The sequence below is a fragment of the Rhynchophorus ferrugineus genome, unplaced genomic scaffold, assembly GCF_030347505.1.
Source record: "Rhynchophorus ferrugineus isolate W39M unplaced genomic scaffold, kcgeb_rfMv2 rfM10, whole genome shotgun sequence".
Classification (NCBI taxonomy): Eukaryota; Metazoa; Arthropoda; class Insecta; order Coleoptera; family Curculionidae; genus Rhynchophorus; species Rhynchophorus ferrugineus.
Window position 1 is genome coordinate 2,856,556 of NW_027472589.1, and position 26,133 is coordinate 2,882,688.

At 30.6% G+C, this 26,133-nt stretch overlaps 1 protein-coding gene across 1 annotated transcript in view; it reads left to right on the top strand.

Annotated features, from left to right (window-relative positions):
• Positions 1–26,133, top strand: part of LOC143203612 (uncharacterized) — a 286,782-nt gene that overhangs the window by 159,116 nt on the left and 101,533 nt on the right. Inside the window, exon 2 of the mRNA XM_076415834.1 lies at positions 15,174–15,415. Coding sequence (XP_076271949.1) covers positions 15,174–15,415 — 242 coding nt within the window. The remainder of the gene's footprint in view (positions 1–15,173; positions 15,416–26,133) is intronic.

Consider the following 26,133-nt stretch of genomic DNA (forward strand, 5'->3'; position numbering starts at 1 on the left):
TGGTGGTACAATAATTTTCATAGAATCTTTAGTTTTGAAATTATACAGTGAAAAATGTATTTTCAAAAAAATGAGTGGATTTCTGTTTATATCGCTTATCTCAAAAAGTATGAATCCTAAAGTAATTTAACATGTATTTTCGTTTCTTTCACCTCAGAACACGTATATTCTGAGACTTTTACCCTTATCCCAATGATATAAAATTTTTGCACATTTTCCATATATATAGTCGTGAAAATTTGCGATTTTTACCATTTTCAAGCTTTTTCCTGTTACTGCCTTTCAAATAACCGCAAAGTAGTAAAAATTACAAAAACTATAAAACAATTTATGCTAAATTGGGTGGTGGTACAATAATTTTCATAGAATCTTTAGTTTTGAAATTATACAGTGAAAAATGTATTTTCAAAAAAATGAGTGGATTTCTGTTTATATCGCTTATCTCAAAAAGTATGAATCCTAAAGTAATTTAACATGTATTTTCGTTTCTTTCACCTCAGAACACGTATATTCTGAAACTTTTACCCCTACCCCAATGATATAAAATTTTTGCACATTTTCCATATATATAGTCGTGAAAATTTGCGATTTTTGCCATTTTCAAGCTTTTTCCTGTTACTGCTTTTCAAATAATCGCAGAGCAGTAAAAATTACAAAAACTATAAAACAATTTATGCTAAATTGGGTGGTGGTACAATAATTTTCATAGAATCTTTAGTTTTGAAATTATACACTGAAAAATGTATTTTCAAAAAATGAGTGGATTTCTGTTAATATCGCTTATCTTAAAAAGTATGAATCCTAAAGCAATTTAACATGGATTTTCGATTCTTTCACCTCAGAACACGTATATTCTGAAACTTTTACTCTTATCCCAATGATATAAAATTTGTGCACATTTTCCATATATATAGTCGTGAAAATTTGCGATTTTTGTCATTTTCAAGCTTTTTCCCGTTACTGCCTTTCAAATAACCGCAGATTAATAAAAATTACAAGAACTATAAAACAATTTACGCTAAATTGAGTGGGGGTAAAATAATTTTCATAGAACCTTTTGTTTAGAAATTATTCAATGAAAAATATATTTTCAAAAAGTGAGTGGATTTGTGTTAATTCGCTTATCTTAAAAAGTATGAATCCCATCTTAAATTGAAATGGATTTTCATTTAATTTATCTGGGAATTTATATATTTTGAATGTCGTATCTCGAAGCAATGAGCATTAGCGATTTTCCGTCATTTTTGTTATTTTTTGCTGAAATTTTTTTTCGCAAATTAATAAAAAATTACAGGGATCATAAATAATTGTGTACTGAACCTATAAGAATAGAAAGAACATCAAATATCACCAAAGATGTCCACTGATATTTTAAACCCAAACATGTCGTCACTTCAACTGGTAGTCAATCAGGAAAACTCGAATTTAGTTACACAGCTGCGCGCATTCAAGTTTCCTTTCTTTATTGTCTGTATTTTGTGATCTATCCTCTATTCATATGTTTGGAAAATCAAAGTCAGTTATAGGAATAATGTATTTTGGAATATATTTTTTAACTATCAAATATAAATATTTAATTATTAAACTTTTATTATTGCCACTATTCCAAATACAATGGTTTCCAATATTTATGCTTTTTGGATTTGCAGACGTAATAAGATATTTTTCAACAAAAATATTATATTTAATATGACTAGACCTGGTTTAACTATAATCCATACACTAAAAAACTATAAATTAAGATCATAATAACTAATTTACTATAATTAGTTTACTATAACTAGTTTAATTTATAACATTTGTATATTTGTGCGATCTGTATCATTATTAAAAGCTGTCTAAATACTCCAACTATCTAACAGTAATGAATATTCCTCTTCGTCATAATGAAAATAATGGATATAGTAAAAATAAAACAGAATTATCCGATTTAGGTCAAATATGTGCGATTTTGTTCACTACCTTGATAAAGGTATAAAAAAAAGTTAAACAAGTTTTTTGATACAATAGAAGAATGTTTAGAAAAGGTATACAGCAAATTTCAAGTGAATATATTCAGTAGCACTTGGGATATCAAGTCGAGCGTCTAGAAAAAAGCTTTTTCGAAAATAAACGTTTAAAATTTCATATTTAGATAGTGCATCATTAAAACAGGTATATCTTCGAATATTACTTAACTTTTTTAAGGTACTTTTAATGGTATATTCTTAGAGGGCTAAGCTTTGAATATATGAAAAAAAGTTGATGCTTTCAAATTTCTAGACTAGAATAACCCATTAAAATGGTCTTTATTTTCGACAGGCTAATAAAATCGGCTATTTTTAAACTGGGAACATGTTCATTGTTGTACAATATGATTATATTCCGTTCAGGTTTCATTTTAATATATTTTATGTTTTCGAACGACAGTCCTGTCAAAGTTTCAATACGCCCATTACGGCGTGTCTCGATATTTGGCAAATAAGAGCATACAAATGCGCCAGCTATCACCTACGACGGTATCCCGAACACAAACTGCCTACCAGGGGAGAATAATAAACAGTCCATGGTGTATAACACCCTTTCCCCTCTCTTTTTTTTCTCTCGATATATACAGGAGACAAAATTATATGAACCAATTAGCGGATGTTCCATCCGTTGGAACATTTCGTTGGCAACTATTCAGTTAATAAGGTGAGAATAATAAACAGTCCATCATCTATAACACCCCTTTTCCCCCGTTGTCTCATTTTTCTCGATATATACAGGGGATAGACATGAATACCATTAAACCAATTGGCGAGTGTTCCATCCGTTGGAACATTCTGTTGTAAACTTCAAATAATAACGGAAAATAATAAACAGTTCATCGTTTATAACATCTTTTCCTTGGCTCTTTCATTCGTTTTTTCTCGATATATACAGGGGATAGACAAATTGACATGAAAACCAATTGGCAAGTGTTCCATTCGTTGGAACATTCTGTTGGAAACTAAATAATAAGGGAAAATAATAAACAGTTCATCGTTTATCTTTTCCTCGGCTCTTTCATTCGTTTTTTCTCGATATATACAGGGGATAGACAAATTGACATGAAAACCAATTGGCGAGTGTTCCATCCATTGGAACATTCTGTTGGAAACTTCAAATAATAAGGGAAAATAATAATGTTCATCGTTTATTTTTTCCTCGGCTCTTTCATTCGTTTTTTCTAAATATATACAGGGGATAGACAAATTGACATAAATACCATTGAACCAATTGGCGAGTGTTTCATCCGTTGGGACATTCTATAGAAAACTATTCGGATAATAAGCGAGAATAATAATTAATCTATCGTTTATAACATCTTTTCTAACTCTTTCTCTCTGTATATATAGGGGATAGACAAAATGATATGAATGCTATTAACAAATTGGCGGATGTTTCATCCGGTGGAAACTATTCAGATCTATTACGCGAATAATTGTAGCGTTCGTATTAGTTTGTCTATCCCCTGTACATACGGACGCGAAAAAAAATAGGACGAGATCTAGCCGGCCGCGACGCGCCGAAACAAAGAAGCATCGCCACTTTCCAATTAGAGAGATTTTCGCTCCGTCTGCGGCCGAGATCGGGTGAAGAGAGAAAAAAACCGTCGAGCTTCACCCTTTCCTCATTCCCGGCACCGCAGATAAAAATAAGTCATCAGTCGACGGCTGGTCGGACGGTGGGTCGCGGGGTTGGGGTGGGGGTCCGTAGAAGGAGGTGGCGAAGGAGGGCGGGCGTGCAGAGAATAGCTGTGGTGGCGGCGAGCGACAAAAAAGACGGTAAGTCTCTGCGGGGTGGGTCGACTAGACATCGGATCGATATCGTGGCGGGGGATGGCGAGGGGACGCTCGCCGGTGGTGTGGAGGGGGAGTGGTTCTGGATTCGACGTCGACTAGACCAGGCTGCGATGGCAGCCTACGATGCAGAATGCAGTTGCAGACCGGAAACACCACTTTCCAACCAATTACTGTCGCCTTACACCCTTTATCATCCATTTAGTAACTCATAACTAATACTAAATAATAACTGACAAACTGACTATTTCAAATTAACCTTTGTAACACTGTTCAATAACTAACGCTAATATTTCCTAAAATACCCATTGAAAGTCTTAACGTATCTTATTGTGATACAATTTATCAAGACATATAAGTAAGTTACCTTTCTAAGACTAATTTACGTTATTAAAATATGACATTATCTCATTTTGTGTCAAATAAAACCAAAGTTATTTTATATATAGAAAGGGTAAACTTTGTATTGATGGTTTGATGCTTGACTATTTAACATCTTTGATAACTTCATGAACAATATAAAATAAGCAAAGTACTTCGAATTTCTTACATCTTAAATTAAGAAAAACCAATGTATACATATCTAAAAAATCTTAAACGCTGATACAAAACATAATCTGTAATAAGCACATTTTGAATATTGATATTATACCAGTAAATCCAGAGTCTAATGTTACAAACTCCAGAACAAGGTACTTCGAAGCTTTTAAAAAGAATCCATTAAAATGTCAAAGAAACACTAATAATACTAAAAGAACCAAAAAAAAACAGCTTTTCTTCGGCCGAGAGCCGCGGCGTAGTAGGCCGTCAGTGCGACAGTCTGACCTAGACACAGCTGCTTTGCTACCTCCACTGTGACATACTTATTTTTCTTCCTCTTTCGCAAACCTTCCGAATGCGAAACTAAAAACGTCTTGGCTGGTGTGTGACGTTTTATAGCTGGTCGGGCCGTTTTCTCGCTCGCGCTGACGTAACAGGAACCACCGTTCTTTGTCTCCGCGCTTCGCCCATCCGTCTTTCTTTTGTTTTGCGTTGCCGTGATATTTCCACAAAGATGACACGAAACTCCCGGTCTAGGGCTCGCGTTACGTAAGGCATTTTTCGGCTTCGACGTGTTACGGGGAATAAATATCATATATTCGATAAATAACTGATCGCTGATAGTGTATAACGACTGAAAACCATTATTTCAATCGAATTCAGACAATATTTCAAGGAATATACCAATACGTTTCAAGTAGAATTTTGTTAAAACTGCTTGATCACTACATAGTATAAAACAAAGTCGCCTTTTCTGTCCCTATATCCCTATGTGCGCTTAAATCTTTAAAACTACGCAACGGATTTTGATGCGGTTTTTTTCAATAGATAGAGTGATTCAAGAGGAAGGTTTATATGTATAATACATGCATAATATACTAAGGCAACATTGCTAATTTTAGAGGTTTCTAACGTGATGTCGTAAATTAACCTATTTTTTTAGGCTTATTTAGCAATTAGCAAAAACGCTGCCTAACCCTACGAGTTAGATCAAATTAATGTACTACAGTATTGTACACCATAAAAAGGTCTACAAAAAAGTCCGCGATGGTATATGTTTATCTTTTAGGGATAACCCACATTAACCATTTTTATTGTTTACTTTTTACGTGAGAAAATGGCTTATTTACGAAGCTATTTTAAGCAATACGGCATTAATCCTTATCGAATTAAGTACCTTAAATACAGTGTGCAATTAATATAGATCAATATGGTTCCTTACAGCATGTAAATTAAACAAATATTTTCGGAGATATTACAAATTTAAAATTTGCGTTTAAAAATGTGTAATGTAATAAAAATTGTATGAATTTAGATATTCCAAAGATAGCAGGAAATCTTTGTAGTAAGTATAGGGGAAGAGGAATTGTTTTACTCCAAATTTAATGCGTGCAGACCAAGGGCAATAATGAATGAACCAAAAATACTGGATCGATTTTAATCATATTTTCATTGAGTGACATAGGCATATATATTTTATGCCCGTGCAAAGTCGGAGCGGGCCGCTATGTTTTTATATACAACGTTCATATTTTTTCTGTAGTGTATTTAATTTAGTATCAGCATTGCACCCGTGCGAAGCCGGGGCGGTTCGCTAGTAGATTATAAATTGATAACTCCTGCTTATAATATCTGAAGGAATATTTCAGTACGTTTCAAATAAAATCTTGTAAACTGCTGGATATGTTATAAATTGATTGGTTATTCTCAAGAATAATTTTTCCATTAATTTCATTAATTTCAAATAATATTTCAGTAGATTTCAAGTACAAATCTGTAATACCCTTCAACAGACCTCTGCTCGATAAATATCTATAATAAACCTATCGCTAATACTTAATTATAATGTAAACAGTAATAATTTCAGTATTATGCGAGGAAAACTATGTAATATTATTCAATGATTGAAAATATATACTGATATAGTGATATAACTATTTCAAATAATGCTTCGTAATACTTTTTCCATAAGCAATAATAATAATAATAATTAAATAAACTGAAAGCAATTATTTCAAGTGTTATTTCAATAAATTTAAAATTTTACAAATCAATTTTTAAAAACAATACAGCAAATTAATAGATCAAACACTAAATAATAACCAAAACCAAGTATTCGAAATCATATTTGAATAAATTTCAGGTATTATTTCAATACCTTGCAAATGAAGCCTTAAACAGTTCGCATTACTGTTTAATAAACTATTTCAATAATATTTTAAATAATATTTCAATAAATTTCAAATAATATTTCAACACAATTCACATTGAGGCAGATTGATCCGATTTCAAAGGCATGTACAAGGTTTTCACATATTTTTTTTATCTAAAATAATCAGATATTTGTGCATAATGTTATTGTTAAACTGATGTTATGAAAAATCGGAAGAAGTTCAGTGTAAAAGTCAGTCAGTCATTTTTTTTAACAGGCAACTATGGTGTAGTGATTACAGCGTTCGGCTCACATGCGGAGGTTATGGGTTCGATTCCCGGCGGGGGAAACGATTTTTTGTTGTTGTTGGTCTAGTTTGGTTAGAACATTTATCAAATCAGTTAGACTAGGTAGCGGCCTGGAGCCTTCCTTATTTTCAATCATTGTTTCTTAATTCCTATTTTTTATCATAATCTGATCACTTTGAAGTCGGTGCCGAGCCCAAACAATACAAAAATAACAATATAGTTTTGTGATATATACACAAAATTAAATTACCAACAAAACAAATCTAAATTAATATAAATGTTTGGGTTCGGCACTGGCTTTAATGTGATTAGTTGGTAATAGTTAGTGTAGGTTTAGGTAGGTATTAAGCTAAATTGTGTATATAGTAGAATATATAATTGTGTAGTAGATAGGTCAAATAAGGTTTTGTTTATTTTTAACTAGCGACCCGCCCCGGCTTCGCACGGGTGCAATGCTGATACTAAATTAAATACACTACAGAAAAAATATGAACGTTGTATATAAAAACATAGCGGCCCGCTCCGACTTTGCACGGGCATAAAATATATATGCCTATGTCACTCAATGAAAACATGATTAAAATCGATCCAGTATTTTTGGTTCATTCATTACTGCCCTTGGCCTGCACGCATTAAATTTGGAGTAAAACAATTCCTCTTCCCCTATACTTACTATGAAGATTTCCTGCTATCTTTGGAATATCTAAATTCATACAATTTTTATTACATTACACATTTTTAAACGCAAATTTTAAATTTGTAATATCTCCGAAAATATTTGTTTAATTTACATGCTGTAAGGAACCATATTGATCTATATTAATTGCACACTGTATTTAAGGTACTTAATTCGATAAGGATTAATGCCGTATTGCTTAAAATAGCTTCGTAAATAAGCCATTTTCTCACGTAAAAAGTAAACAATAAAAATGGTTAATGTGGGTTATCCCTAAAAGATAAACATATACCATCGCGGACTTTTTTGTAGACCTTTTTATGGTGTACAATACTGTAGTACATTAATTTGATCTAACTCGTAGGGTTAGGCAGCGTTTTTGCTAATTGCTAAATAAGCCTAAAAAAATAGGTTAATTTACGACATCACGTTAGAAACCTCTAAAATTAGCAATGTTGCCTTAGTATATCATGCATGTATTATACATATAAACCTTCCTCTTGAATCACTCTATCTATTGAAAAAAACCGCATCAAAATCCGTTGCGTAGTTTTAAAGATTTAAGCGCACATAGGGATATAGGGACAGAAAAGGCGACTTTGTTTTATACTATGTAGTGATTAGTTATTACAACGATTATTATGTACATATTTTGTTTTAAAACTTTTTTTAATCAAAAACCTAAGTTTGATTTTTTACTTTTTACTGAGTTCCTTATTTATTTTTCGATTTCAGTTCAGTTTTTTCGAAAAAAAAATTCTATATAGTACATCTGATAAATTCATTAAATTTTCCAATAATTAAAGTTATTTACTTCAACATATAATTAAATTTTGATAAAACCATAAATATGTTTAGTAATTCTTTAAAATTGCCCAACTAATATAAGTAATTGATGCTATCACTCTAGACGGATATGTGTGTGCCATTGCTAAATAGATAACTAATTCTCGATCTTTCGCTGCAACGTCGTTGACGTTAGATCAATTAACGAACCCGGCCGATGACTAAGAGAAAGAAAAACTAAAAATCCTTCATGACATCAGCTAGAAATTATAAACTGTTAGTTGGCACCGTTCATATTTTTACGGGCTCCGTGAAATAGAAAGCAGGGTCGTGCGGCCCGTCGTCTGGGTCTAGACGATTGCATAATCCCGAGCCGCCAGCCGAAGAAACGTCACTTGTCATTATTGTACCGTGCGGAGCGGCGAGAGGTGCGCCGGGGTCCTCGGTGGATGGTGCAGGTCGCAGAGGTGACTTGTCTGTGACCTTTGACGAGAGAAAAATAAAGAGTCCTATCAGCAGGTTTGGAGTTGGTTTCAGGCTGTTATATTACCATAAATGTGCTTGTACTCGTTATTTGAGACCGTTGTCTACATTGTTTAATACCAATTCCAATCATATCTTTCATTTCTAATGCAAATAAAATAATTAAACAAAAATTCTGTTATCAAATATAATTTATTTTAACGTTATAGTATATCTAATGCGTATGTTATCGAAGGAGTTGAAACTACAACTAATTATACAGTTATAATAGTTTGTAGGTTGTGGTTTATTATATTTATGAGTTCTAGGAGCGTTTTTTATGTAGTGGTATCCCCTGGAAGCCTAATCTGCCTAATAAACAGTTCAGTAACATATTTTACTTTCTTATAAAGCTGAATATCTCTAAGCTTTCTATGGATACTTTTCAGGCTCACAGTTTCCTCTGAGATAATTGTATTGAATTAGGTTTATATTGAAAAATTACTCACTGTTTTCATACATTTCATATATCTAATCTCTGACAGCTAACAGAGCTAAAATCAAGGTGATCTTGGTTTGTCACCTGGAGCTCTTTTCGGAGAATCCAAGATTATATTTTTCGTTTTTTCGTTTTTTCATATTTATAATTCCATACTATTACATTATTAGTGTCCATACTAATATTTATTGCAGCTGCAACACGCTAAAATATATTTTCAATAAAAACTGCAGCAACTAAATGCTTCGATAGAGAGATATGTCGATTGAGGTATATTTTAGTAGCAAGAGGGTACATCAGTACGGTTGTTTAACTTTGTGTCTAATCTGCTCCGTTTGTTGTCTGACATGATGTTTCCAATTTAACCGACCATCGAGATATATTCCAGGTCATCGTGCAGTTCTTCATTGGTTACATAGCGATAGGCATATATCAATCGAAGAACTCTGTTTTGACAGAGTTGTATGACTAGTTGATTTGAATTTTTAGTGCAACCCCATATTTGCACCCCATAGTTCCAAATTGGCTTTGTAATTGTATTATAGATCAACCTCTTTGATTTTAGAGCAAGTTGAGAGTATCTTCCGACTGACTAACCAGTATAATTGTTTTATTTTGGTTCTAATGTGTTTTGCTTTTTGTCTAACGTGATGTTATCGTGATATATTCCGATGTATTTAGCTGATTCTGTTTAAGGAATCGGGCATCCGTCAACTGATATAATTAGGTTTTTATCATTTCGCAGCAACGTAAAATTAACATGGACAGATTTGTTTTTTACCGCTACTTGTAGTTTTTCTATGGCATTAGACAGAGATTCATATTTTGCCATAACTACCACCATATATAACAAATTATCAATTAAAAGCAGAGACATAGAATTAGCAGATAATAAACATAATCAAATGCAGGTGATTGAAATGGGCATGCGCAAAACGAACCAATCATTTGCTACATCTTGTTCGATTCCCTGTAGGTTGTATCGAATAGACTTGTGTATTTATTGATCAGTGAACTTGTTTTGAGCGAATATTTGAGTACAGTGTTGGTTACGGTTATTTTTTCCTAGGTTCCCAGCGAACGAGAATAATTTTCATGATAACGCCGATTAATTTATTTTTGCCAAGAGGCAAAAAACGAGTCACGCACCCGGCCGATCGTGTATTAAGCGTATATCGCCGATTTTTACGGCAAAAACAACGAATCTGCATAAAACCAACGACGAACAATTCCGAATAGACGGCATAAATAAGAGCGGGCGAATGTTTCGTCGAAACCGTGGCAAAAAATAAGCGCGACCGGCCAGTCAGAAGGAAGGTACCACCCTGACATTGGCACGACCTTGCGGGCGCCGCCGCCATCGCCGTGGCCAAATAAAATCCGACTTTTATTTCGTCTGCATCGTCCGAATGCATTTACCCAGAATGCAATATGCAAATAATGGTTTGCTGGTTGTTTGGTTGGTTGGTCTTCGTCTGTCTGCCGCTGTCCCGACGAATGTTCCGGTAGTACGCGGCAGGTATGCACATGCAGCAGGAGAGAAGGAGACTATCACTAAACTTAGACAGTATATTGTTCGTTCAATGAAACGGTGAACTCACATCATATAAATACTCAAAAATACTGTCATCAAATATGATTTATTTTCACATTATAGTACATCTAATGCATATATTATCGAAGGACTTGAAATTACAATCAATCATTGAGTTATAATAGTTTGTAGGTTAGAATTGTGTTTTATTATATTTACATTTATCTCTTTTCCACACCACCTATGAGATAGAGTTTTAGATGCGTGTTTTTTTATGTAGTGATATCTCCCGTTGTCCTAATTTCACATTCATTAGAGATCATATTAACTTTTTACGCTTAGTTCTTGTTTCCTTCGTTAGAATGTTTCCTTGTAAATACATATTGATATCACTGTATTTCTCCTTCGTTTGTTCTACTAATACTTGTATACATATTCTTGATAAAACTATATTTAATCACTTCATTCTCCCTAGTGTATTTGCCATATCTGCAAAACAGTTAGTATTCTTTCTCTCCTCGCACATTTAACCAAATGTTCATGTATATTCTGATCATTTACACATATAAATTGGCTACATTTGCTGATGATTCTGCGAATATAGCTGTCGGAGACAATAGTGAAGAAGCCTCACGAAAATTACAACAAACAAGTGAAAATGTACTGGCTAATTAGAAGAAAATCACAATTATCAGTACATAATAAATTGCTATTATATAAGCAAATACTGAAACCTATATGGACATACGGAGTTCAATTATGGGGATGTTCTGCAAAGAGTAACATAAATAAAAAACAAATTTTTCAGAACAAAGTCAAATACTATAGGACTGATTACCTACATCGAGACCTTCAGATACCCACAGTCAGTCAGGAAATCAAGAGAATTGCAAAGGGGCATGAGGAAAGACTCCATTCTCATGAGAATGATGAAGTATGAATGTATGAAGTTGTGTATAAACATTATTTCACCAGAGAGTGAGATACAGCCGATGGGTCCTCCTAGTTATATACCTAAATTTAAGTTATCATAAAGCCAAATTGTGGGTTAGACAGAAACGTTTAGTAACAATGTAATAATTAAATAATAATAAAAAATTTACACATATATCTGTGCATATAAATCTTTCACACTCTACAGTAAGATTTCCTACTATTTTTATATACTCATCTTTAATTGTTCGCACTCCCATCACCCTCTCTTGGAAATTGTCAGAATAGAATTATAATAAGTTAAGAACTAATAAAACCATAGTCAATTTTTATTTCAAAGTTTACCTTTTTCCGTCAACAAATGTTGTTTTAACGCTATTTTTATTATCATCTAGCCATGAATGACCATTAGGTATATTGGTCCCATGAAATATTCATGTCTCATCTAAATACACATATTGAAGTATTAAGTTTCCACTAGACCTTTTTGGTGGATTATCTTTATACCATTTAATCATATATTACCCAACAGACTACGAAAGGATGTTCTACATCTCTCAAAGTTTTCTATGGATACTTTTCAGACAAACAGTTTCCTCTGAAATAATTGTATTAAATTATATTTATATTAAAAAAACGACTCAATGTCTTTATCCATTTCATATATTTGATTACGAAATTGCCTTGTAAGATTTGGGTAAATAAAATTCTCCAATTGTTATATATGCATTTGGACAGACAACATATTAATGGCTTCTGTGAATTTTTAAACAAAATCTCTGCTTAGTTTATTTTACTTTGATTTGGCAATATTTGGCTTATGGCTTCATTTAACAATATTCAATGCATTGTTCGAAAACTGTTCGGGCTGTAAAAACTTAATAATATCACATTATTTAATCAGATATGTGTCACTTACCCTTAACCTGATGAAGTATAGTAAGTAGCCCATCGAACTATTTGAGGTACAAAAAACCAGATATTTAAAATTGACTTTTCGTAATCTTTTCTGACCATGATGGGATTTAATTGATACATGTTGTTTTAAAATATTTTAAGCTTCTCTTTTTACCAACGAGGGTTTATTTGGACTAGACCTACAGTTTAACGTGGGCTTTGAACCAAGGGCCATCCGATAACACATCCGGCTTTACCCAGCCTGGTTACTGGCGTGAGTGGGGTGGTTATTCCTTGTCGAATTTTCCACTGTTACCTATTAGATACAATTACAATCATAGTTTAGGTACAATCGACACTGGACATATGTTAATTATATTTTTATTGTTTCATTTTACTCGACAATTTTTTATAGAATGCGTTATTTCAAAATTTGCAATATTTATTTACTTTCTTATACATAATTTTCAACCCAATATAAATAAAATAAAATATTTACCAATTTTATATCTTTATATATTTTAAAGTAAATCAATCTGTTTCTATATAAATGATGAAGTCACTGTTCTAAATAACGTATCCTGCGAATGTTCCGGTAGTACGTGGCAGGTATGCACGTGAAGCAGGAGAGGTCGTCCTGCTCGTTTTTACTGCTCGGCAGGAGAGGTGTATTATCCGTTGCTCTTTTTTCTTCGGTTCGGTTTTTTTTTGTCTTGTCGACTTGCTGTGTCTGGGCGGCTCTGGTTTAGATTAACTTTTTTCATTATATAAAATATGTAAAGGGGAAAAGAGTATAACTGGTGGTAGATTCAATACAAAAAATATAAGATGGGACTCTAGAATGACGACAACTAAAGGCAGCGAACTACCTAAACCAGTTGCTCAGCTAGGATGCAGTTATATATAGAGCTGGGCATAATACATGCTTTGCTTGAATTAAAATACAAATTATCAAATATTAACTCGGATGTATTTAAAGTACGAAATATAATATACTTTTAAAGAAGGATTTCCTATCAGACAAATAGCCTCTTGTTAAGTCTTAAAAAAAAATCTGCCGAAGGAAATATTTTTTCTAGAGTCCCTGATGAGCATAAACTTGAATGATATTACATAAACACAATTGAAAAGCCTTCAAGGATGGCAAACATTTTGCTCTTATCATTTAGGACAATGCCTAACTCTTAATCTTTCTTTAATTTTTGATGTAATAACAGTACGATGCCTCAAGTTGCAATCATATAACAGATCTGGTTCATGCAGACATTAATATAGGCAGAAGTTTACCGTTATAACAGTTATTGACCTGAATGTAATCTAAGGCTGCAGCAATTAGTTCCAGTACTTCAATGAATGCCTGCAAGTATGCTAATTTTATGGCCGAAAAAGTCTTATCCTGATTACCCTGCTCAGAAGGTTGGATCTATTATCCTTTTCTAGCACCCGATTCGTTAACATTTCTGGAGAGGGAAAAAGACCTTCTCTCTTAGATGAACATATAAGCTAGTAAATTGAAATTGGTTTTTATAGAATATGATCACCTAGTTAAGAGTGTTATTGATATTGGCTTCGAACTATGATGACATATGACCCTTTTTAATCTCCTCGTAAATAAATGAGGACATAGGAGATGAGAGATGAACAAGTTAATTTCCTACAAGTCCTTTTCTGTGATTTACTAAAAAGGTCATAAATATAATTTTTACGTAAGTTTATTGATTATACTCTCAAAACTGTCTTAAATAATGGCACATATTTAGACATATAAATAAGCAAATAATATCAAGGAAGCATTAATATTTAACAATGTTAAATGTTTGTATCACCGTCAGGTATTTGAAATACAAAGTGAATTTTTAAGAAATAATTGAATTGCAATACAGAATATAATTTGTATTTCCATTGCAAGTCATTCAAATGCTGCCCAACCTTGGTTATTTACGATTTAACCTTCTGTTAAGAGTTCTGATCGCACAAAACCATGATAATTCAAGAATACAATAAGCGCTACCTTTATTTTTGGCGCTTATTGATTCTTTTATATCTCAAGCTAATATACCCATGTCTCATTATCAGTTGCGTGTTGTACGTCAGAAATTGTGTGGATATCAGAACGCATCACATTTCGGCTGCATTATGCAATTCGTATGTCATCCCAGAACATACTTCAATCACAAAGTGGCATTAAATATTTGTGTGAATATTATGTTTACTTTTTGTGGTAGTTCTTAATCTAGGTGAAATATCAAGAATCCTAGGAGCCTTTTATAAATATCCATAGCAACTACCACCGGAGAAATAGACGATAAAATCAATCGATTATACACACCATGTCAATATTGGCCTCGAACTAACATCTCCAGGAAAAAAATTGACCTCAATACATCTGATATCGAACGTTAGAAGGAAAAATTCATAAAACCGACAAAAGTATCTCGAAACGCGCTCTACGTAAAACCGAAACGATTTCCTCGCTCCTTGCGTAGTTAGAAAACAAACTCGAAAATAATACGAGAACAAAAAAAAACAACAGAAACAAAAGTCATAGCCGTAATAAAACTGACAAATTGCTTGGTGTTACAGCCAGTGGCGTCATCGTCTTTGGTGAGTTTCCGGGGCAATCGTTCGCGAGACCGACCTACCCCCGCGGCACCCGCCAGGCCGCCGCCTGGGCCCCTCTGGTGGCGGCTCTGGCAGCGGCGGCGGCAGCGGGCGCCGCTCTTGGTCTGGCCTCGTGCCTGCTGCTGCGCGTTCCCTGCCGACAGCGCGATCAGCACCGCGACGCAGCTGCCGTCGCAGCTTCAGCTTCCGCGGCCGCCACTCCCGTAAGTTTCACTCACACACACACATATATATATCAGTCATCAGTTTCTCTTGTTGTGTTGTTTTCCTTTTTGCAGTTTCGTTTTTTGTTTTGTTTCGTTCCTGATGATGCCTGCGTTTTGGTTTTTGTTTGATACATTTTAAAAGTATTTTCAAGCATGCCTTTATTTTTCATTAATATTTTTAATATATATAATATTTTATAACTGCTCTGAATGGTATTTGAAGAAACATGTTATTTAAATATGTTAAACTGTTACAATAAATACTGTTAAAACCATAATTAAAACATGTTGAACCGATAAATATTTACATTCAAAATATTCACTTATATATTGTATAAAAATATACAAAACAAAATTGACCTGATTGATGAATGAAAAAGCGTTGTTTAAATATGTAGAACTCTTACACTAAACACTTTCATAATCATAATTAGAACATGTTAAGCCGGAAAACATTTAAATTTTAAATAGTCATTTATATATTGTATAGAAATATGCGAAACAAAATAGTCCTGAATATTGCATAGAGAAATATGTTATTTAAAAATGTTAAACTCTTACATTAAACACTATTAAATCATAATTACAACATGTTAAACCGGAAAACATTTACATTTTAAATAGTAACTTATATATTGTATAGAAATATGCGAAACAAAATAATCCTGAATATTGAATAGAGAAATATGTTATTTAAAAATGTTAAACTCTTACATTAAACACTATTAAAGCATAATTACAACATGTTAAACCGGAAAACATTTACATTTTAAATAGTAACTTATATATTGTATAGAAATATGCGAAACAAAATAGTCCTGAATATTGAATAGAGAAATATGTTATTTAAAAATGTTAAACTCTTACATTAAACACTATTAAATCATAATTACAACATGTTAAACCGGAAAACATTTACATTTTAAATAGTAACTTATATATTGTATAGAAATATGCGAAACAAAATAGTCCTGAATATTGAATAGAGAAATATGTTATTTAAAAATGTTAAACTCTTACATTAAACACTATTAAAGCATAATTACAACATGTTAAACCGGAAAACATTTACATTTTAAATAGTAACTTATATATTGTATAGAAATATGCGAAACAAAATAGTCCTGAATATTGCATAGAGAAATATGTTATTTAAAAATGTTAAACTCTTACATTAAACACTATTAAATCATAATTACAACATGTTAAACCGGAAAACATTTACATTTTAAATAGTAACTTATATATTGTATAGAAATATGCGAAACAAAATAGTCCTGAATATTGAATAGAGAAATATGTTATTTAAAAATGTTAAACTCTTACATTAAACACTATTAAATCATAATTACAACATGTTAAACCGGAAAACATTTACATTTTAAATAGTAACTTATATATTGTATAGAAATATGCGAAACAAAATAGTCCTGAATATTGAATAGAGAAATATGTTATTTAAAAATGTTAAACTCTTACATTAAACACTATTAAAGCATAATTACAACATGTTAAACCGGAAAACATTTACATTTTAAATAGTAACTTATATATTGTATAGAAATATGCGAAACAAAATAGTCCTGAATATTGCATAGAGAAATATGTTATTTAAAAATGTTAAACTCTTACATTAAACACTATTAAATCATAATTACAACATGTTAAACCGGAAAACATTTACATTTTAAATAGTAACTTATATATTGTATAGAAATATGCGAAACAAAATAGTCCTGAATATTGAATAGAGAAATATGTTATTTAAAAATGTTAAACTCTTACATTAAACACTATTAAATCATAATTACAACATGTTAAACCGGAAAACATTTACATTTTAAATAGTAACTTATATATTGTATAGAAATATGCGAAACAAAATAGTCCTGAATATTGAATAGAGAAATATGTTATTTAAAAATGTTAAACTCTTACATTAAACACTATTAAAGCATAATTGGAATATGTTAAACTGGAAAATATTTACATTTCAAATAGTAACTTATATATTGTATAGAAATATGCGAAACAAAATAGTCCTGAATATTGAATAGAGAAATATGTTATTTAAAAATGTTAAACTCTTACATTAAACACTATTAAAGCATAATTACAACATGTTAAACCGGAAAACATTTACATTTTAAATAGTAACTTATATATTGTATAGAAATATGCGAAACAAAATAGTCCTGAATATTGCATAGAGAAATATGTTATTTAAAAATGTTAAACTCTTACATTAAACACTATTAAATCATAATTACAACATGTTAAACCGGAAAACATTTACATTTTAAATAGTAACTTATATATTGTATAGAAATATGCGAAACAAAATAGTCCTGAATATTGAATAGAGAAATATGTTATTTAAAAATGTTAAACTCTTACATTAAACACTATTAAATCATAATTACAACATGTTAAACCGGAAAACATTTACATTTTAAATAGTAACTTATATATTGTATAGAAATATGCGAAACAAAATAGTCCTGAATATTGAATAGAGAAATATGTTATTTAAAAATGTTAAACTCTTACATTAAACACTATTAAAGCATAATTACAACATGTTAAACCGGAAAACATTTACATTTTAAATAGTAACTTATATATTGTATAGAAATATGCGAAACAAAATAGTCCTGAATATTGCATAGAGAAATATGTTATTTAAAAATGTTAAACTCTTACATTAAACACTATTAAATCATAATTACAACATGTTAAACCGGAAAACATTTACATTTTAAATAGTAACTTATATATTGTATAGAAATATGCGAAACAAAATAGTCCTGAATATTGAATAGAGAAATATGTTATTTAAAAATGTTAAACTCTTACATTAAACACTATTAAATCATAATTACAACATGTTAAACCGGAAAACATTTACATTTTAAATAGTAACTTATATATTGTATAGAAATATGCGAAACAAAATAGTCCTGAATATTGAATAGAGAAATATGTTATTTAAAAATGTTAAACTCTTACATTAAACACTATTAAAGCATAATTACAACATGTTAAACCGGAAAACATTTACATTTTAAATAGTAACTTATATATTGTATAGAAATATGCGAAACAAAATAGTCCTGAATATTGCATAGAGAAATATGTTATTTAAAAATGTTAAACTCTTACATTAAACACTATTAAATCATAATTACAACATGTTAAACCGGAAAACATTTACATTTTAAATAGTAACTTATATATTGTATAGAAATATGCGAAACAAAATAGTCCTGAATATTGAATAGAGAAATATGTTATTTAAAAATGTTAAACTCTTACATTAAACACTATTAAATCATAATTACAACATGTTAAACCGGAAAACATTTACATTTTAAATAGTAACTTATATATTGTATAGAAATATGCGAAACAAAATAGTCCTGAATATTGAATAGAGAAATATGTTATTTAAAAATGTTAAACTCTTACATTAAACACTATTAAAGCATAATTGGAATATGTTAAACTGGAAAATATTTACATTTCAAATAGTAACTTATATATTGTATAGAAATATGCGAAACAAAATAGTCCTGAATATTGAATAGAGAAATATGTTATTTAAAAATGTTAAACTCTTACATTAAACACTATTAAAGCATAATTACAACATGTTAAACCGGAAAACATTTACATTTTAAATAGTAACTTATATATTGTATAGAAATATGCGAAACAAAATAGTCCTGAATATTGCATAGAGAAATATGTTATTTAAAAATGTTAAACTCTTACATTAAACACTATTAAATCATAATTACAACATGTTAAACCGGAAAACATTTACATTTTAAATAGTAACTTATATATTGTATAGAAATATGCGAAACAAAATAGTCCTGAATATTGAATAGAGAAATATGTTATTTAAAAATGTTAAACTCTTACATTAAACACTATTAAATCATAATTACAACATGTTAAACCGGAAAACATTTACATTTTAAATAGTAACTTATATATTGTATAGAAATATGCGAAACAAAATAGTCCTGAATATTGAATAGAGAAATATGTTATTTAAAAATGTTAAACTCTTACATTAAACACTATTAAAGCATAATTGGAATATGTTAAACTGGAAAATATTTACATTTCAAATAGTAACTTATATATTGTATAGAAATATGCGAAACAAAATAGTCCTGAATATTGAATAGAGAAATATGTTATTTAAAAATGTTAAACTCTTACATTAAACACTATTAAAGCATAATTACAACATGTTAAACCGGAAAACATTTACATTTTAAATAGTAACTTATATATTGTATAGAAATATGCGAAACAAAATAGTCCTGAATATTGCATAGAGAAATATGTTATTTAAAAATGTTAAACTCTTACATTAAACACTATTAAATCATAATTACAACATGTTAAACCGGAAAACATTTACATTTTAAATAGTAACTTATATATTGTATAGAAATATGCGAAACAAAATAGTCCTGAATATTGAATAGAGAAATATGTTATTTAAAAATGTTAAACTCTTACATTAAACACTATTAAAGCATAATTACAACATGTTAAACCGGAAAACATTTACATTTTAAATAGTAACTTATATATTGTATAGAAATATGCGAAACAAAATAGTCCTGAATATTGCATAGAGAAATATGTTATTTAAAAATGTTAAACTCTTACATTAAACACTATTAAATCATAATTACAACATGTTAAACCGGAAAACATTTACATTTTAAATAGTAACTTATATATTGTATAGAAATATGCGAAACAAAATAGTCCTGAATATTGCATAGAGAAATATGTTATTTAAAAATGTTAAACTCTTACATTAAACACTATTAAATCATAATTACAACATGTTAAACCGGAAAACATTTACATTTTAAATAGTAACTTATATATTGTATAGAAATATGCGAAACAAAATAGTCCTGAATATTGAATAGAGAAATATGTTATTTAAAAATGTTAAACTCTTACATTAAACACTATTAAAGCATAATTACAACATGTTAAACCGGAAAACATTTAAATTTTAAATAGTCATTTATATATTGTATAGAAATATGTGAAACAAAATAGTCCTGAATATTGCATAGAGAAATATGTTATTTAAAAATGTTAAACTCTTACATTAAACACTATTAAATCATAATTACAACATGTTAAACCGGAAAACATTTACATTTTAAATAGTAACTTATATATTGTATAGAAATATGCGAAACAAAATAATCCTGAATATTGAATAGAGAAATATGTTATTTAAAAATGTTAAACTCTTACATTAAACACTATTAAAGCATAATTACAACATGTTAAACCGGAAAACATTTACATTTTAAATAGTAACTTATATATTGTATAGAAATATGCGAAACAAAATAATCCTGAATATTGAATAGAGAAATATGTTATTTAAAAATGTTAAACTCTTACATTAAACACTATTAAAGCATAATTGGAATATGTTAAACTGGAAAATATTTACATTTAAAATGTTCACTTATATATATTGTATAAAAATATGCAAAACGAAATTACCATAAAAGATAAATAAAGAAATATGTTTTATTAAGACAGTTAAATGTTACAATAAATACTGTTAAAACCATAATTAAAACATGTTAAACCGAACAATATTTACAAAACTGTTTTCTTATAACTTTTCAAATATTCACTTAAATGCAGTTAAATTACAATATATTTTGGTATAACAAAAACTCATCTGTTGAATGTTCTTCAACTGTAAAAAAATGCTCTTAAACTGTATTAAAATATACCCATAAAAAGTCAAATTGGTTTAATTTGGTGCCTCTTATTTTCTAAAAATGCCTATCAAAATACTCGTAAACATTGGACAACGTCAAAATAACATTTAAAACTAAACAATGTCCAAAAATATTCTCCTATAACTCTTAAAATATTTACTTAACAGGTCAATTGAAAAGTCCCCGGGCTACCATAGTAAAACACATTTTTTTTGGATTTTTTTTTTCATACCAATCATTGATGGTTGATTTTCCTGGGATAGTGTCCAGAAACTCGGTATCAAGCCAAGTTTTTGTTTCAACTGTGTTTTTTCCCTTCAAAAAGCAATATTTTATCAACACGCGAAATTATTTTTTATCCATTGTTTTCACATTAACAAAATATGCTTCACTCAAAATGCTATAATTCACAAACTAATGATCCGACAGCTGTCAAATTTATACAAGCATCTTTTGAGGGTTAGGGCTAACTAAAAAATATATGGATTTAATTCTAGTAGCGCCATCTATGTATCAGGCCAGGGATTTTTTAATTGACCTATTAGATACTCTTTTTGTTTAAAAAATACTAGGGAGAGCTAATTAACACTACATTTAAAACCGAAAACTTAATCGTTTTTTGTCATTTTATTTATTAAAACACTGGAGAAAAAAAACATTCACAATGTTACTTTATAACTCTTAAAGTATAACTAAAATATACATGAAACAGTGATCCTAGTAGTAGTATATCTACTTCAAGTTGGATAGCTCCTAAAATATCCACTTAGGTACTGTTATACTTGAAGTAATACTGTCCTGAAGTAACCTAGGAAGCAATGACATTAAATTTATCAAATCCGCGATTAAAGATTGTTAAAACCGATAATGTATACACTAATATTGATGAAATTATGTATCGTACAATTGCTTATTCACTAATTACTGCAAATAATCCTTTCAATCACCGCAAAAGACTTACGCATCACCAATGAATCACATCTATCAGACGTTGTGTCACGACGATAAATCTGAACGTCATCCAGCTGACCTTTCTGCTCTGGAACAGGCATTGTTTATGCGGGCAATTTTGTCAGCAACTTCCCCGGCATACCTATCGTGCATATACCGATCTACCTCCTTAACCGAGACATAGCCTGGAGCGCGGCCAATTCCGACCAGTAACGAAATGTTTTAATGAATGGTCCGTATTCGACGATCATGTCTGGAGACGGGATATTGTGTAAATCGTCGTGGCCGCAACGTAAGCCCCCGTTATTTATACGCAATTAAAAATATACGTTTTAAGCGATATGCAGTTGTTACAGAACGATGTATTAATATTACACGGGGTCAGTTTTTGTCTAGAATACATTTAAACATGTAATATTCAATAAAAAAATCTCGGTTTTTCGAATTAAAACATGTTAAACCCATTCATTAAAAACTGTTAAAACATGTAACCTTACTTTATAAACTATATTTAAGTTTTATTAAGAATAAATTCGTTTACTCTACCAGCTCAATATTTTTAAACTGTTTGATTGAACCAATAGCAAAGAAATAAGACAACTGAGAAAGTAACAAAGCGATGTATTATCATTAGACATAGTCAGTTTTTGTCTAGAAAATATTTTAACACATAATACTTAAGAAAAATCCGACAGTTTTTCGAATTAAAGCGTGTTAAACCGAATCATTAAAAATTGTTAAACCATGTAATTTTACTTTATATACTATATTTAATTATCACTATATTTTATATTTAATATCAGTAAAACTACCGAATTAACTTTACCAGCTTAGAATTTTAAAACTTTTTGATTAAACCAATAGCAAAAGAATAAGATAACAGGGAAAGTAAGAAAGCGATCTATTATCATTAGACATAGTCAGTTCTTATCTAGAATGCATTTGAGCATATAATACTTACTAAAAAATTGACAGTTTTTCCAATTAAAAGTGTTAAACCGGGACATTAAAAATTGTTAAACCATGTAATTTTATTTTATTTGCTATATTTAACTATTAATATATTTTATATTTAAACTCAGTAAAACCAACGACTTAACTTACTGTACCAGCTTAAGATTTTTAAACCTTTTCATTGAACCAATAGCAAAGAAATAAAATAACAGAGAAAGTAACAAGACGATTTGTTATCATTAGAGATAGTCAGTTTTTGTTTAAAATATATTTGACCACATAATACTTGATAAAAGGCAATCAGTTCTTCAAAGTAAAAAATGTAAAACCAATTTATTAAAAACTGTTAAACCGCATAATTTTATTCCAAATCGGCGGTATTTATAGGATGGCGCGATAAAAAAAAAACAATATTTATGATGCGTGATATTTCAGAAATAATGTGGGGTTGGAGGGCAGGGGAGGGGAATTTAAAATTATGTACGAAATAAATGTCGGAATTTCTTATGAAAAAGTTCGGCGTTAGAAGAATAAGTAATTAAATGGCGTTTCAGTTGGAATGTCAAGTTCTGGGCGTCGTTCTAACTTTTTTAATCACCTTCGTAATGGAAAGTTCGCCGAATTGTGCGGGTTTTTTTCTTCTGCCTTCGATAAATCTGAAAGTTTAATGAATATTCCTCTTTTTGCATTGGAAAGTCTGCGAGGCTCTTAAATATTTTCGGCAACGGCTAGACTGGTGTCTTTATAGTTTTAACATCGAGATATAGATCGGGCTGAATGCAACCATACAGACTTCAGTCGGTCTCAGACTAAATTGAAGTGTAACAGTTTTAATCACTTTAGTGATTTATAAGCAAACAATTTTAATAAACGAGCGAATAGACTCCCAATCCGTCTGGATAATGGTTTTAAAATTTCGCAACTTTTAACTGTTTCGATGGTTTAACAGAATTTAAGCAAATATTAAATGTTCGTTATTTACACATTTTAGGAACGTTTTAGCCAATAATTTGAATGACGATAGAATATTTGCGATACAGTGTGTAGCTGCTTTTAATATTTTCAAATTAAAACAATTTAACGATCTTTAAATAAACAAATACAATCGACTCTTAATTAATGAAAGTAATTGCTTTGAAACATATGGTTTACCAGATTTTAAATTGATTTTAAAGGAAATTGTTTAATGATTTAGCATAGTTTGGACAAAAACTGTTGATTTTTATCACACTTTTAAGATACAACAATTGAGCAAAAATTTAATATTTTAAATTAACTATTATAATAGTGTTTAATGCAATAATTTGAGATCGTTTAAGTAACCATATTAGAAGTATTTTCATGAATTTGGTTGCACATTGAAATTTAAATAAGAGTGTGAGTTGTTAAACAAGACAAAACAGTTTAACAGGATTTAAAAAATGGTATACTAAAGGGCGAGGCAAAAATCCCGCTACCGTTTTCATTGCGCGCCATCTTATTTATGTGACGTTTACCTCAGTTTCGCTCTAAACATTCTGTTGTGTAGACGTCCAAATTTTATAATCGTTGCATTATTTCCACTCAGTGGAAATTGCGTCAAAAATATCCTAATCATCCAGTGCCTGACAAAACCACAATTTATGGTTTACATGCGAATTTTCGACAGTACGGTACGACAGCAGACAGGCCTTGTTCTGAAACAACGGACATCTCATAACGTTGAGAATGTAGCTCTGGTGCTCGATAGTGTTGCAGAATATCTAAAAACATCAATACATAATCCTCAATTAATTCACGAAACATCATTGCATCTACTAAAACAACTGTATGGAGTGAAATTCATGCTGGAAGCATCATTGATTCCTTTTTTTTTAAATGACCAAGGTGTTGCAGTTACTGTTACTACCCAACGGTACCAACGACTGGAGGACATGTGGTTTCAGCAAGATGGGGCCACAGCACACACAGCTCGTTCAACAATTCAATTATTGAATGACGTTTTTCCACGAAGACTAATTTCGCGAAGTGCCGATTTAGCATGGCCAGCCAGATGTTGGGATTTAACAGCACCAGCCTTTTTCTTATGGGGTTTTTTAAAATAAAAAGTTTATATGAGTAAGCCCCAGACGATTCAACATCTTATCGACAAAACAATATTCGTCACGAAATTGAAGAAATTCAGCCCCAGATTTGACAGGATGTCATGAAAAATACCTTAAAAAGGTCCAAAAGTTGTCTAGCGAATCGCGGTCACCATTTAGCTGATATAATTTTTCAATCATAACGAAAAAAAATGTAAAGACCAAATAAACTTTTTATGAAAAGCAAATTTACTTATCTTTTCTCTGGGCAAATTTATAGGCAATCGAAATGGTAGCGGGACTTTTGCCCCACGTTTTATTTAACAAAATTTTTCATTTATATTTTAGAAGCATTTTTTGTGGTATGTGTGTTGTTTAATAAACCCTTTAACATTTTAGTGAAAGTAGTAGTATATTGTCACTAAATGTAGTAATTTTAGGTCTTCCAATCCAAGTTTTCATCATATCATGTTGAGGGCTAATGCAAATGCAATTATTTTTAATCATAATATCAGTTAGAAATATTTTCCAACGAAGCTAACAAGTCTGAAAATACATAAACTCATATGTTTAATGTTTTTATGTTTGTTTACATAAGCTGTTCGATATGTAGAGTGTGTATGTGTGTGTGAGCCTGTAAAATAGTCAGAACGCGACTTGAAATGTGCGATGTTGTTCAGTAAACAACACGGAACCGCGTCGCATATCCGACACGAATAAAAAAGTGGAAAAATCCATTCATCATTACTGAGACAGTGGGACAAACCGACCGACTATGTCACGTAGCATCTTGTTTTTATTAACGAAATATTCGACATAGGAATAAGTTCCGCTTATCAATAAGCTTGAATCGAATTTTCGAAAAAAATCACCGGAAACTAAGTCTGCCCTGTATTCTGTACTCGACTGATAACACTGGTTTCAAGCTCGACGATCTCTCTCGATATATACGTCGATG